Below are 16,258 nucleotides of genomic sequence, written 5' to 3'. Positions count from 1 at the left end.
ACTTAATGACATAATGGAATCTTTTCTATTGATCTTCCATTAGTCAGATTCTATAACAATGAATAATTCAAATAACAAATATTATTAAATAATAATAATTTCTTTTTAGTACTACAAGGAACCAATGTTTTCAAATATTGCTGATCAATAAGCATGAGCAGATAAATGTTGTTGTGTATATATATATATATATATATATATATATATATATATATATATATATATATATATATATATATGTGTGTGTGTGTGTGTGTGTGTGTGTGTGTGTGTGTGTGTATAATTCTGTCACATTTTAATCTGCATTAGATACTAAGTATGTAAAGTTTTCATGTCTGAGGCTTCAGAAAACTTTGTCTCAAGAGGTAAAGTGTACTTATTCAGTACCCTGTCTTCTAACTGTACAGTACCTGTATAGTACCTGTACACAGGTACCTGACAGTACTCTATATTAGACTTGATAAAACCCTGGATGGCAATTGTAAAGAACTTAAGAGTAACATTGCACTACTTGATAGTATCCTGTGTATTCCCTGTATAGTCCCTGTTAAGTACCCTGTATAGTACCTAATAGTCCCTGTATAGTACCCTATGTAGTACCTGTGTAGTACCTGTACAGATAGCAGTCTGCAGCACCACAGCACTGTGAGCGTGGAGTCTGTCTCGTCCCAGCAGCTCCTGTTTCTCTCTTCTCATCATAACTTCTTCATATTCTGTGTTAAAATGGATTCTCAGATATTTAATGAGGTCTGTGGTGTTGACATAACACCTCTCTGTCTTCCCACACCTCTCACTTCACATCGCTGCAGCTTGTGGAGCTGAAATAGATCCAGACATGACTGGGTTTGTGTTCAGCTGCATTCATGTGCTGGATCAGCTGGTCTGAGGGAGAAATTTCCCTACCAGGTGTTGCACAGCCTACCAGGTAAGCCTCACCTGGCTGGCTGTGGAAACGCAGCAGAGATCATGGTTTCACCCAACCAAACTGCTTCAAACGTCCCATAAAAACCCCAAATCAGAGCTCTGCAGGTCAGCAGCCAACCTTTCCCTATCGGTGGAGTACCGGATGGAAAACAACCGCCTGAAGTCTTTACAACTTTCTAGAACTATGATGAAGAAGACCATGATAAGGAAGAGGTCTTTCTTCTTGGCTTTAAATAATCAACATTCAGCGTATACGGACAACAACATATAAATAAAAATATGGAGCCGTTCCTGCTGTTCTTGTTGCTGAGTCTCTCAGGAAATTATGACTCTTTTAGCCAACCAGTGGATTACAAATTCCACATTTTAGGGTTGAATCAGTAAGACTGAGACCCTTACAGAAGTGTCCCAAAAAGTGGGAAAGGTTTGTTAAAATAGTGCGGATCCTTTCCCAGTTTTTACCTTTGCGCTCAAACAAACAGAAGCATCCTGCTCCATCCTGTTGGTGGCCATATAAACCTTGAGTTTGCAGATATTTACCTGTTTCATGGATGTGTTTTCAAACAGAAGACTAAACTTAGGCAAGTTGTTTAGAAATATCGGTGCAATCCAGTTTTCTTGGAAATCCGAGCGGCTGACAGTCGGTGACATCATCACCAGGTAGTTGCACAAATTTGGAAAAAATGGACGCCTCCAAAACAGCCAATCTGCGAACATCTACAAAGGCTGCATAAAAGAAGAAAAGAAGCCTGTTGTAAAAATGTGCACCGTGGGTGATTAGGATAAAAAACACCACATATTGATGCGATTTTTATTAGCAAGCCCACCGCAATACGTACAGATACGTAAATATCAGAAACAGCAACTCAGTGCTGTTTAAACTGGAAACTTAACGGACACTAAATATATTATAAAGTCTTTTAACAAAGGCAGAAATGGACTACAAATCCTTCTGGGAGACCCATCTTAAAAAACCTGGAACATGTGCAACTTCTCAGCTCAGAATTCCAAGATCACTTCGTCATTTCCGCCACAATTCGGTTGGAATTCCCACTTCCGAGGACAACTGGAAGACACGATAAACTGGGGCCTAAAACACTTCAGAAACTGAACTGGGACCTCTTCGGGTCATCTCAGAGGAAAGTCATCAGCAGAAGTGTCAGAAAGAACATTTATATACTTTATTAAATCAAAAGAAACTTTATTTATAAAGCACTTTTCATGCAACCAGCAACACAAAGTCTGCATGTTCCACACCAACGCATGGAATATAGCCATTTAAAAGCACACACCACATAATGATCTCCTTCACACACAATCTCTCTCTCTCACACACACACACACACACACATACACACACACACACACACACACAAACACACACACACGTGTTTAATTAGCATTCAGTGTGTGTGTGAATGGGAGTGGTGTGACAGTTTGACAGCGTTCAGGTCCCTGTAGTACCATGTCAGCTATTCATCACCAAACCCCCGTCCCGCCTGACAACACGGCTCCCTTTCCCACCCGGATCCTCACACCCACTACGCACACCCTCACCCACCCTCACCTGTCCTCCCCCACCATGATCCCTCACTGATCTGTTTAACGAAGAGACAATCAGAACAAACACTCTGTAGCTTTAAACACGTCAGACATGGACGTTTGGTTTTTTCAGCAGCTGTGAGTAAACAAGAAGTCGGTGTGATTTAGAGTCACAGAGGCGTCTGTGTAGACATCTATCAGTTTATATTAACACGTACGAATAAACACATCATTAGTTAGAACAGATTAATAATCGTATGTTTTATTCATAGAAAATAAAGAACTGAATTTACTGTTGGAAGGAAATTTTCCTTAAACATCATTTTAATTATATCTTTTTATCTGAGTCCTGCAGGATGAGAATCTGCTCTGGTTCCAGTTATAGCAGCTTAAAAAAGAAATTTCTCTCCAACCAAAACAAATTAAATGAATATGTGACATCCAGTGACGTGTAAATGTTTCCACTACAACACGTCTGAAAAACCTCCTCATGAGAGCATAAAAAGTGTGAGAGATATTTGAGTTTTTTTTAAACACCGGTGTTTCCATTCCTGTTTTTTTGCTTTATGTAGGTTTTTCTTTCTGCTGGGAGTGATGGAAACACAGCTTTTGTTACCTTCCAATCAGAAATCATTTATTAAAAACAAAAACATGCCAAGGCGAGGAAAGTGAACGTTGTCCTCCTGGAACCGGTGTGAATGAGGTGTGTTGCAGTAGGGACACTTGGAAAACCTGCAGGACACCAGAGGATCCCGGATATAAGACTTTGACTAGCTGTTAACTGATTGGTCCGTAAAACGACTGGAAAACTGATCAATATAATCAGCTATTATGGAAAAATAAATAAATCAAACAGAAGAACAGTGTTTATTCTCAACTGTTGCTCAGCGTTTCATCTCTAATGTTCACAAAGAGATGTTTATACTCCTGTAGGACCTCACTCCTGAGTCCCGACCCAGAGAGGACTGTCCACCACGTCCTCCTGAGAACGAAGGAGAAATATTGTCTTACAATTTATGTTTCTTTGTTTTTTCCTGTTTATATGGGCCTAAAATGAATTAAATGAAATGAAAAATACTTCATTAATCTCCAAACAGAAATTCAATATTGTAGTACATAATAATAATTAACTAGAGGAGGTCTTGTTCCGGAGGCTGATGGTTGCTGGCAGGAATGATCTTCTGTATCTTTCAGTCTTACATCGGACCTGAAGAAGCCTCTCACTGAACACACTTTGTTGTTTCATCACTGTGTTGTGGAGAGGGTGTGAAGAATCCTCCATCATCTTCATCAGCTTGTGCAGCATTCTTCTTTGGACAATCAGCTCCAGCGGCTCCAGAGTTACTCCAAGCACAGAAGCAGCTTTCTGGATCAGTTTGTTGATTCTCTTCAAGTCTCTGGTTCTGATGCTACTACCCCAGCAGATGCTGCAAAGCTGACTGCACTCTCCACAACAGACTTATAGAAGATATGCAACATCTTGGTACAGACGTTAAACCATCTCAGCTTCCTTAAGAAGTACAGTCTGCTCTGACCTTTCTTGTAGATGTAGTCAGTGTTGCATTTCCAGTCCAGTTTGTTGTCCAGCTGAACTCCAAGATACTTGTATTCCTCCACCACCTCCACCTCCTCTCCCAGGATGGAAACAGTGCTTTGTTTATTCTTCTTCCTCCTGAAGTCAACAATCATCTCTTTTGTTTTGCTGCTATTTAATATGAGATGATTGTCACCGCACCATTTAACAAACTGACTGACCAGTTCTCTGTACTCTGCTTCTTGTCCATCCCTGATACACCCCACAACTGCAGAGTCATCAGAGTATTTCTGCAGATGACAGGACTCAGAGTTGTACTGGAAGTCTGAGGTGTACAGAGTGAAGAGGAATGGCCAGAGTACAGTTCCTTGTGGTGCACCAGTGCTGCTGACCTCCATCTCAGACACACAACCTTTCAGTCTCACAAACTGGGGTCTGTTTGTGAGGTAGTCATAGATCCAGGTGGTTGTGGAGGTATCCACCTGGAATTTATGGAGCTTCTCACATAACAAAGCAGGCTGAATGGTATTAAAAGCACTTGAGAAATGAAAGAACATGACCCTCAGAGTGCTGCCTGAATGGTCCAGATGAGAGTGTGCTCTCTGGTGCAGGTATATGATGGCATCTTCAACCCCAAGTCCATTACGATATGCAAACTGGAATGGGTCCTGTTGTGTTTGTAAACAAACACAAACAAAAATTTTAATCTTTTAAATTTTTAAAAACTATTTTTTATTTTAACTTCACTGCAAGTCCGCTGTAGAGGACAACAGGACAATATCCATTTAAAAGTGGAACTGCATTTAGAAAATGAGAAAAAAAGTAGCACATATAATTTTTAGAGTGATTATTAACCCAACAATGCTTTCAATTCAAAGAAAAAACAACTCTGTATACTTTTTACTTGTTGCTTGTAAGGCCAAGATGTATGTAATAATACATAGCAATATAATGTAAAACATGTGTTAAGTTCAACATTAAACTATAAGTCACAGAACGTACGTAAGTTCCTTATAAGACAGAACTTAAGGAAAGTTCTGCTTTCCTTCTTCCTCTGGATACATCCTGGAAGCAAACATTTTTACTCTGGGATTGTCAAGGCAGGCCATGTGTACTGATGTCCCAATATTCAGTGGTATTTAGTGACCCTCCTGTTGTTTGCAGCTGTCTTTCATTTGTAAAAGCTGTTGAATCTTTATAGATCTTGCCATCAGTGTCCTGTGAAAAGTTCTTGACTTCAGTATTCACAGATTTTAGAGTCATCTTGATTTACAGGACGCTCAGGTAGCACAGGTGTGCATCTGTTATGAAAGATGAAAAACACAAATTCAATATTAATAAAAGGAGTAATAGTTAACTTTTTTGACATCAGTTTGGGTTAATGCAGTAATTTTACTGTCATGGATGTGATATGACCTCCTATTGACCAGGTTCTTATGTTTAGTTAACTTACATATATATTCAAGAGCATGTACACATATTACAGATATTACAATAATCTAACATGGTAATAACATGTTTTACATGTTCAACTCTAAATCTTGCCCCTCTCCTTCATGATCATCTTCCTCTATCATGATACTAAACCTCCCCATCCTTTTCCTCCCTTGAAAACACCAAATCTGAATGTCCCTCTATCATGTGGTGTAGAATCCTCTCTGCTTCAGGTTTTTCTCCTACAACAACGTGCCGTCATCAAATACTGTAGGCACCGGGGCTGAGCTGCTCTGCCTTTTGCTGCTGAGCCTGGTCACAGCTGCTGCCTACTGGTGATCAGGACCAGTGGTACTGGAAAAGGCAGTCCTGATTACCTGGGGAGGAGCTGATCTGAGAGCAAGCAGGGTGGAAGTGACAAGAAAAGTTTAGTACTGTATAAAATACGTTTTACTGATAACTGTAATGTTGAAGATTACCTTGGGTCTTTGATAAGACCACTGAAGTAAAGCCACTCATCCTGGTTCCCTCTGGGGAGGTTCTCTCTCTTTACAACCTGTTTTAGACTGGACTGGATTTTATTGATTTTATTGCATTTAGTTTTAGTTTTTGTTTTGTTTTGTTTTTTATTTACTGTGGTTGTTTGTGTTTTTACCAGTCTGGGATTAATGCCCGAGATCACTTCAAACTACAGTTTGTAATGCAGGCAATAAATGTTTTAATCTGTCACTCAGTCCTCCTTGCATGGCCTGCTGGAGTGCTCTGTCCAGGGGTGGCCCTATAGGAGAAGCTTAAGGGGGGCCACAGCCCCTCTACTCCCTCACTTGTGTTAAATCCACTACAGTTGACATCATTAAATCACTTTTATTTTAAAAGCGAAATAATGAAACTGATCTCAGATGTGTACACACACACACACACACACACACACACACACACATATATATATATATATATATATATATATATATATATATATATATATATATATATATATATATATATATATATATATAAATATATATATATATATATATATATATATATATATATATGTTCAACTATGGTAAACTTAGCATTAGTTAAACAATATTTGACTTACCTCTCCTCTTGGTGGCCATCTTGATTGAGGAAAAAAAAAGTAAAGTTCCTAGCATGCAAACCCATCACATGACACATCACTGGAAAGCCCAGAATGCCTTCTACAGAATACTATAAGGCTTGACAGGGATTTACCTGTAAAATTATGAAGGCCTGGAGATTACTTGTTGACTCCATATAGGTCTATCGGATACCTATAGACTACATGTAGGCCTGTAGATTACCTGTAAAACTGTAGATTACCTGTAAGATACAAGTAAACCTGTAGATTATTTGTAGGCTACATGTAGGCATGTAGATTACTTGTAGGCTACATGTACGCCTGGAGATTACCTGTATGATACATGTAGACCTGTAGATTACCTGTAGGCGGGATTACTTTACTTATTCCTAGGATTACTTCGCTCATTCCTGTGATTACTTTAGTCATTCCTAGGATTATTTCACTCATTCCTAGGAGTATTTTACTCAAGTCTGGCAGAACTTTACTAATTGCTAAGATTACTTTACTCATTCCTGGTATTACTTTACTCATTGCTAGAACTAAATTTACTCATTCCCAGGATTAGTTTTACTTTTTCTACTTTGCTCCATGTGAAGTTATTCTGACACAGATACACTATGTTTCTGACGTGTGTGAAATCCTTCTTGTTTTCTGTGGTAGTTGTAAAGATGCTTAATTTATTTTGGAGATTTCACTTTAGTCAGCAGGCAGATGAAATAAACCTGATGAGGAAGAGGTAAATGAGTACTACTTACCATCTCAAAGTTTTGTGTAGTCACTCAGGTCCCATGGTGTTGGGCTAATGAGATTTTGCGTTAGCATGTCAGGAAATTGCAGAATTTGAGCTTCGCAGTGAAGTGAATTTAATCCTTTTGCTTTCAAGTATCTACAGACTTAAATGAAGTCTCATCCTACACGCTGAAGTTGCCCACCGAAGGTGACAACGTCTCTCGTGTCGCACTTCTTCTGTCAAGTCTCCTAATTGGCCTTGTCGTCTGTACAAGCACCTGCAGGTGAGGCATGCACACACTCAGTCTTCACACACACACACACACAGATGCTGATACATGTTGAAAATGTTACAGACAAAGACGTTCTCATTGGAGCGCAGGTGCATGCACACACAGCAGAGCGTGAACACACCACCATCTTTAACAGGAAGGCGCTAACACCCAGACGTCACCTGATGCAGATGTTGGAGTCGAAGCTTTCTGTTACTTCCACTCGCTGACTTCACTTATTCTCTGTCACAGACTCTCACAGACCAAATTAGATCCCAGCTGGTCGTCTCCAACTCGGATCTCACATCCGACGACAATGACAAAAGAAGATGTGCCATTAACATTAAATCATGCCAAGAATTTAGACTTTAAACGATAAACTTTTAGTTTGTTTTAAAAGAAAGAGGGAAATTTACAAAAACACAAAAGCTGCTTATTCTGATCATTTATAAACCACTTTGGCATCAGGTAAATTTTACTTATTATGATCTCATTATATTACTATTAATCTTCTTAAATCTCATCTATCTTTCTCATAATTGGCCATTTTAAATATATTTTATTAAAAAAACAACAAACAACTAGAAACAAAAGTAACTAATGGTCTTAAACTGATCACTAAAGTTTGATGATTACATTAAAATGTCAACTGATAAATCACTAACAGACCAATTCCAGGTTAAAAAGGGGAGTGTATCTTAGAAGATTTTTTATTTTACTTCACTTTTTTATTGTAAAAGTTGTAGTTACATTTTACAGAAAAAACATATTCAAACATTAGAATCTGCCTTTGGTGATTAATTAAAACATTTTCATTTTATTTCATGTCAGATTTCTTTGTGGTACAGCGCAACACATTTTCCTTCACATAGTGATAATCTTCGTTTCCACCAGCGGTTGGGTCGGGCGGGATGGGATGTTCTCTTGTCTTTCCACGCTGAGAAGGGAACCTTAATATCTGACCCAACCCATCCGCCCAAAAGGGTGGAGCTTGACACACTCTGTGATTGATTCTTTGACATCACTTCCTGTGTGACCTGGCATGAAAAAGATGGATGGATGGATGGATGGACGGAAGGATGGATGGATGGATGGATGGATGAATGGAATGTTGTATGGTATGATGGATGGATGGATGGATGGATGGACGGAAGGATAGATGGATGGATGGATGGATGGATGGACGGAAGGATGGATGGATGGATGGATGGATGGACGGAAGGATGGATGGATGGATGGATGGACGGACGGACGGAAGGATAGATGGATGGATGGATGGATGAATGGAATGTTGTATGGTGTGATGGATGGATGGATGGACGGAAGGATGGATGGATGGATGGATGGACGGACGGACGGAAGGATAGATGGATGGATGAATGGAATGTTGTATGGTGTGATGGATGGATGGATGGATGGATGGACGGACGGACGGACGGATAGATGGATGGATGAATGGAATGTTGTATGGTGTGATGGATGGATGGATGGATGGATGGATGGACGGACGGACGGATGGGTGTTTTCATGTGTGATTAGATCCGGTGGGCTAAGATGCAGCGATGACTGCACTACAGGTAACTACTTCAGCATGTCCTTTCTTCTTCTGTGGTGTTTTTAAGGCATTACTATCCCAAAGAATGACTCCACTTCCTATCAGACAAAGCCAGTGCTGCAGTCTAAAACTTGTTTGTCCATTCAGAGACTCCATAGTAATAACAACTGACATGTATGTAGACCCTCAATAGGTAGGTATGAAAGGATGAAAACATTTTTTAGAAACTTTGCTGATCATATGTTCCATTTTCTTTTCTGCACCTCTAAGGTGTGATCAGATCATGTAGGTGATTTTAACGATGGCAAGAACAGAAAATCTTATTTTCAGTCACTGAATAAAATATGTTGCTTGATGAACTTGATGCCAGATGATGCACAACACTGCAGAGACCTCTGTGAGACACTTTTATGTCCTTACCAACGTCAGAACCAGACGTTGGTCTTCTCATTAACGGAGGAGGTTACCATCCAGACTGGAAGTGTTTCAGCAGGGGAATGAGAGAGTCAGAGGACTTTCACACCGTTAACATCCAACACAACTCTTACAGAAAACAAACCTGAAAGAAAGAAAAGCTCAAACCATTTTTATGATGATGATGATGATGATGATGATGATGATGTGTAGCTTCACACTCACATCCCTCTTAACTGAGTTGGCATCAAATCTGCCTCTCAGTAGGTCTGATAGAAACTTTAATAGCTGCCAGCATGACACACTGATCAGCCAAGCACATCAGCATAGTGAGATCCAATATGTCACCACCACACACACACACACACACATGTGTGTGTGTGTGTGTGAGGAAGGCTTAGTTACAAGCGTGCCTTGTTAGCGCGGGGTGTTACAGTGAAAGTGATGGCAGTAATGTGGAAATGACAAAAGAACTCACACTGAGGTTTATATGAAGATGTGAGTTAAGGGAGAAATTCAGCAACATGAAAACTTCATATGTGTGTGTGTGTGTGTGTGTGTGTGTGTGTGTGTGTGTGTGTGTGTGTTTACAGTCTCTGTAAAGATGGTATTTAAACATCTGTATGTTAAGCTCTATCTTTTTTATATAAATGTATTTTTTTAACTTGAAAAACCCGGTGAGAGGTCAAACCTGCAGCAAGCGGCTCACCCAGTAATTCAGCTGGGTGGGATTGCTCCGACATTTATCTCATATAGATCCATTATCAGATTCCAGGTATAGCCAGAATGTTGTTCCTGTTCTGGATGGTAGTATCCGGAACGTTGCCGGGATCTACATCTATCTTTAATATCTTGAAAAACCTGTTGGGAACTTCTCCTGGATTTTCTCACCATGTATTGTGGAATTATATGCAGATATACTGAAAATGGTTCTTTCCCACAATGAGGAAAAATTCTTCACAACATTCCTGCATCCAGACGCTGATCCGGATCACTGCCAACATTTACAGGGATCTAAGTTAGGCTAAGACCTGTTCTCAGAGAAACATGCATAAAGTTTCTAACAAACAGATAAAAGATCAACACCAGCAAAAAATGACCTCCTTGGTGGAGGTAATTTTTATTTATTATGTAGAATAAACAGATTGTTGCTGCTCTATACGCAGCTATCCATGGTTCCTCAACGTCTGCTGTGTTTTCTCTGAAACATCAGATCCTTCATGCTTCTCTAAAGCTGTAGATGATGTTTAGTTTTCCTGATAAAACGTGGAAGTTGCTGTGGCTTTTTTCTTGTTCTTGTTTCCTCCACTTTCTGTCTCCTTCCAACCCGGTCTGACGGTCATAAACAGAAATGACAAAATAAGAGCATATTTATGATATATATATATATATATATATATATATATATATATATATATATATATATCATAAAATAAAGAATAAAATGTTAAAAATCAAAGGGAGCTTCATATGCAAAAGGCTCCTCTTGGAAGAGTAAATGTGTTCAGAACAACTTTCCAACCAGACTTTCCAGACATTCTGCTGTCTGGCTGCAGGAAATGATGGGTTAAAAAGGGAAAATGAGAAGCCTGAACTGGATTTTGGTTCCATTTACAAAGAAATTTCTCAAATTCTGGAGATTAAAACAACAAAACATTTTATTAAGATCAGAAATAAGAGGTGGCAGATGTCGGACACTAGAGGGCGCTGGGGGTTCAGCAGTAGCTTTCACCTTCACCATGTCTGACAGAGAAACATTGTTTCAGGACCAAAAGAAAGTGCCATTTTTCATCCTTTTGACCCCATTTTGTCAGCAAATATTTGTGGATCCACAGACTTGTGAACATTTTAAAGCTAAAAACACCCAGAACCTTAAAGTCATGTGACTTGAGTGAAACATCTCAGCCGACATCGTGGTCAGAGATCAAACTCATCCATCAGATCACTGCTGTAGTTTCCGCTCTGCGGCGGAAAAGAAACATCTTCACACAGGTCTGAAATAACACAGGGAAGCGTTTGGAGTTACTAAATCTTTACTGAAATCAAGTAGCAGATAAAAACATTAAGGCAGACGAGCAGCGAGTGTTGAGCTGCAAGATGGAACGTCAGAATTTAAGAATACAAGGCTTGATCCATTCATACAAAAATAGAAAATTATAAAGCCAGAGAAAACAAAGTGACGGAGCTCATGGACAGACGAGTGTGTGTTTGCGTGTGAGACTGCATTAGAGATCTACTCAGAGTGTGTGCATGCAGATGAGGTGTGTTCGCTGAATGTGTGTGATGAAGAGTGAACGACGGGACACATTTTCAGACATTTACCTTAAAGTGCTGTTATTATTAAACCTTGTGATACTGAAGCAGTTTCTAGCCAGAGTCAAGCGGCTCGACTCTCCAGCAGACACGCGTTTCCGAATTCATTCCACATCGTGCTTTCCTGTAATGAGCCTCTGTTGCAGGTTCAGAGGTCTGCCACATTTCTGCATAAAATGTTGACGTTAATATTTACAGCTGTGGTCAAATATGTGCCGCAGCGCGAGCGGTTCACACAGTTCAGCCACTTTACCTACACATCCTCATCCAAACGTCCACAAACAAACAGAGCAACACGAAGCATCAAGTTCAAACTTCAGGGATCAACATAAAAATGCTAAATGAAAGCTCACTCCTCTAAACTTTAGCTAAAACCATCGCACCTTGCTCCTAAACGTCGCTGAACTTTGCCATTAAAAGTTTTTTTTTTTCCAGTCAAACCAGCAATCCTCTTCACCTCTTCAACACAAGTTTGTCATCCAAATCTCCCATCTTTCAGTTTTGCCTCTACATCTGCATCACCTGAGCACACGCAGCCCATTGACGACGTCCACGTGCTGCTGTTAGCTATCAGGAGCCGGCTTAGCGTAGCTTAGATGCTAAGGGAAAAGAAGCTTGCAGGGTTCAAATCTAAATCGAATCGTTTTCAGGTTACATCATCGTATGAAACGCAACGTTCCAAGATACTCTTGCCAGAAGTGACAATGCAACGTAATTTACGCCCAGAAGACGCTCATAGTCTATTGTTGCCTTTACTTAAATCCTTTAAAACATATCGTGTCCGTTACGTTTCGTGTAAACAACTGTGAACCTTGTCGATTTTGCGAAAGGCTTGTTGGTGAAAAATCAGTGTACTTTCATAATCACAATCACCTAGTTTGGTCGGTGTTTGCATGTTGCACATTTCTGCAGTAGGCTTGTGATCGTCTCCACGGCAACCAGTCGAGGCAGATGGCTGCCCTTCTTGAGCCGGGTTCTGCTCGAGGTTTTCTTCCTGTTAAACGGGAGTTTTTTCCTTCCCACTGTCGCCTCATGCAGTTCAGGATGGGGAGTTGGATCGAAGTCAAGATTTGATGCAATCAGTTGGTTTCTATTAGCTAGGCTATTTAATATGAATTGACGTGTATGTAAAGTGTCCTGAGACAACATTGTTATGAAGTGGCACTATACAAAGCTGAATAGAATTGATTTTCTTCTCTATGTAACATTTTTAAGTCCTCAATAACCGGCTGATTGGAGGGGTCCATTTTGTTGGTGCAACTGGAATGCTGACTACATGCTAATGACCATTAGCGTGCTCTTTGCATCGCTTCCAGAAGGTTTCACAAAGTCACGGTGGGATACGAGTTTCCTGGTAGAGATGTTGCTGTTGAACTTTGGTTGGTTGGACTGAACCGAGACGACTAAGAGATGCATGAATAGCTGCTTTTCCATTACAGTTTATCGCTAAATAAAAGCAATATTTTGACAAAGTACAACTTTGATTTTCAGGCGTTTCCACTGAACGGCATCTGGTTTCATTCTTGTAAAATCTCATTTCTTAAGACTCCACTCTGAGAAAGATGCAGATACAAATAGGTACAAAGCTATTCTGATTTTGTGTTTGAGTTTTCCGCTTTCACTCATTTACCTTTCTAATTCGGTGTAAAACTCTGCATTTCACTGTTGTTAGCGATTTAGGATGAAGGTGTCCTTCTTTAATACTTTGTAAAAAGATTTCTTTCTCCTCTCTGTTCATACATACCACGCCACTTTTACTGGAAATAAACTGGTCACCTGACCCCAATGTCTGTCCGGTAGCGTATAAACAAGTGTTTCCATTACAATTTTGTGATTTATAAAACTCAAGTAAAAACTTTTAAGCAATATTTGAGATTTTTTTTAGGTGTTTTTATTTCCGTGCTTTATTGCGATGTTTAGGGCTTGTATAACTATAGATGTAATGAAAACTCAGCTAGTTAGTGCTTACACGCTAGCTGGCTTCACAGGATCACCATGTGTGAGTTACAACACTAGCAGCAAACTGGTGGGCAACCTTGAAACATCTGTCCTGCCTCAGACCGTAAAAACAGCTGCTAAGCTAGCAGCTTTTGAACTAACACAGAAAACAAAGTTAGGCGGGGATTGCAGGACGACAGTTCCGTGTAAGTTGGGTTTTTATTGACTAAAGAAGCTCATCTTTCTGACACACTGTAAATAAAGAAATATAAGCCAGATATATCTCTACCATATGGCTTGAACAGAATGAAATCGCTGCAGAGTCACCAGAAGGGGGCGGTATAGCCTGTGTTGCTCGTGGTTTTTATTCAGTAAAAGAAGCCGCTGTTCACACAGGAATCAAACCTGAAGGGGAATATCGGGAAAACTTGATCACATCTGGGACAAAGCTGGGTCGTGAAAAGTACGCTAGCTGGCTAAGGCGGGAAAGAGCTGTTTAGTTTAATCTTTACCAGATCAGATGTAGAAATACCGACTAAAAGCATCAAGTCTTCTTTCAAACCAGAACATGGACGCAGTTAGCGTGATGTACAGACGGTCTCCCACTTCCTGAGTCCTCTACACAGATAATCGATTACGGTTCAAATCTGACGAAACAATAGAAATCAGAATTTACAGATGAGACTTGGAGATACATGCTGGACTGGACGATGATGACCATCTTCAGTTATAAATGAATATATCCCTATAAATACAGTTGAGACATTTTGCATCAGTTTATGATAAAAACGTTGCTGAAAATCCCGCTAAACACAATCTGATGCTGGTTTTCCGTCTCTAATGGATACCAGGAAGTATTTTGTTTAATTTTTTTGTTACATTTGTTAAAGAACCAAAAAAAAGACCTCATATTATAATATTGTGACTTTTCTTCATATTTTTTTTATGTGTCCTGCTTTATTTATATTTATGAAAAGATTTATCGCCACCTTGGTCCTCCTCAGCTGTAAGTTCCTGTTCTATCCACCGCAAACCGGTCCACGAAGACGTCGTTTTTCCTCCCTACAGTCGCCCTGTGCTTGTCCACGATGGAGGATCGAAGGTTTGATGTAATCTACTAGTTTCCTCAGCAAGTTAATTACTTTTATTGACTGGTTTTTATGAACCCGGTATTATAGACTGGACTGATGTGGATCATGGGTGGATTTAACTGGATGGTCCACAGAAGAGCGTTGAGGCGACTTTGTTGCACAAATAAAACTGAACCAGCTTTTTTTTCTCCACTCACATCTCATGTTGCCTGACTGAATCCTGGGTTTGTTGAAAAATTGAACTTTATGAAGAATCAGCAGAGGCACCACCATTCAGATCCCTTTATCAGTAAAAATCCTCAAACTCTTCACCTACTTCACACTCAGCTCCCATTTCTGTCCACCAACAAGATAAAAACCAGGCTGTTCGTTCCTTTTTCAACAGCATCTCAGCAGGTTTGCACGTAAAGAGACACAACAGACAAAACTAATACTTCCACACGTCACAGATTCAGCTGGAATTTCATGAAAACTTCCATAAATTATCCGACTTCTCCGTGAATCCAAAGATCCAACTAGTGACTTTTAAAGCAACAGATTCGTTTAGAAAGGCTCATATTTATACATGCGGGAATACATGGACAAAAAGGAAGTAAAAAATAATCAAAAAGACGAAATAATACAGATGGAGTGTTTCAGTCTTCGTCTGCAACCCGACTGCTTCACATATTTGGTGTTTTTAGAGATGTACGATGGACTTTTTACCTCTGAAATCTAAACACAACCCACACAATCATCAGATTTTCCTCCTTCATGTGTGTGTAAATGCAGCCGCAAGAACCTTAGCAGGCGGCAGAGTTTCTAAAGGGAATTTTCCAGAAGAAAAACACAACGAAAAAACAAAACATCAGAAAATAAAATGACAAGAAAACAACGTAATAACAGATAGTTATTAAATTCCTTTTCAGTGTGTTTTATGTGTGTAAGAAACCGGCTGCTTCAGGCAGGAGGGTTGTGCTTCTGGAGAGCCCAACCTCCAGAAAGCTCCCACACCAGCCCACCTCACTGGTTAGACGGGGGGGGTGACAGCAGAGCTTTGTGTCGTACAGCACATCCACCATCTTTTTGTTTCTTTGTTTGCTCTTCAGCCAAAAAAAGCAAGAAGCACAGAGACATGAGTAAAATGTTTGCATCTACATCCCTCCTTGGCATGTTGGCGGTTTGTCCGTCAGTCGGTCTTCTTGGCCCATGCCAGGTCGTCGGACCGTGGTTTCTGCCCCGTCACGCGTTCAATCAGGCGCTCCATCCGTCTCCAAAAGCCCAGCTGGTCCAGAGGATAGTTACACCAACCTGGGAAGCGAAAACAAAGGTTGGGAGGTGGAGAAAGGAGGAGGATGTTAGGGGAAGTCAGTGGAGAGATAAAGGCCCATTTACGCTCCGTTAGGTACGTAAATGACAACGTGTGTT

General features: G+C 40.1%; 1 protein-coding gene across 1 annotated transcript in view; it reads right to left on the bottom strand.

Moving 5' to 3' along the window:
* Window positions 1-11,196: 11,196 nt before the first annotated feature.
* The window catches only part of LOC306771125 (plasmanylethanolamine desaturase 1), a 60,691-nt gene continuing 55,629 nt past the window's right edge, over window positions 11,197-16,258 (bottom strand). The window contains exon 6 of the mRNA XM_079260196.1: window positions 11,197-16,141. Coding sequence (XP_079116322.1) covers window positions 16,020-16,141 — 122 coding nt within the window. The 3' untranslated portion in view covers window positions 11,197-16,019. The remainder of the gene's footprint in view (window positions 16,142-16,258) is intronic.

Source organism: Telmatherina bonti, assembly GCF_933228915.1.
Source record: "Telmatherina bonti genome assembly, chromosome: 2".
NCBI classification, from domain to species: domain Eukaryota; kingdom Metazoa; phylum Chordata; class Actinopteri; order Atheriniformes; family Telmatherinidae; genus Telmatherina; species Telmatherina bonti.
This window is presented reverse-complemented; position numbering and strand designations above follow the sequence as displayed.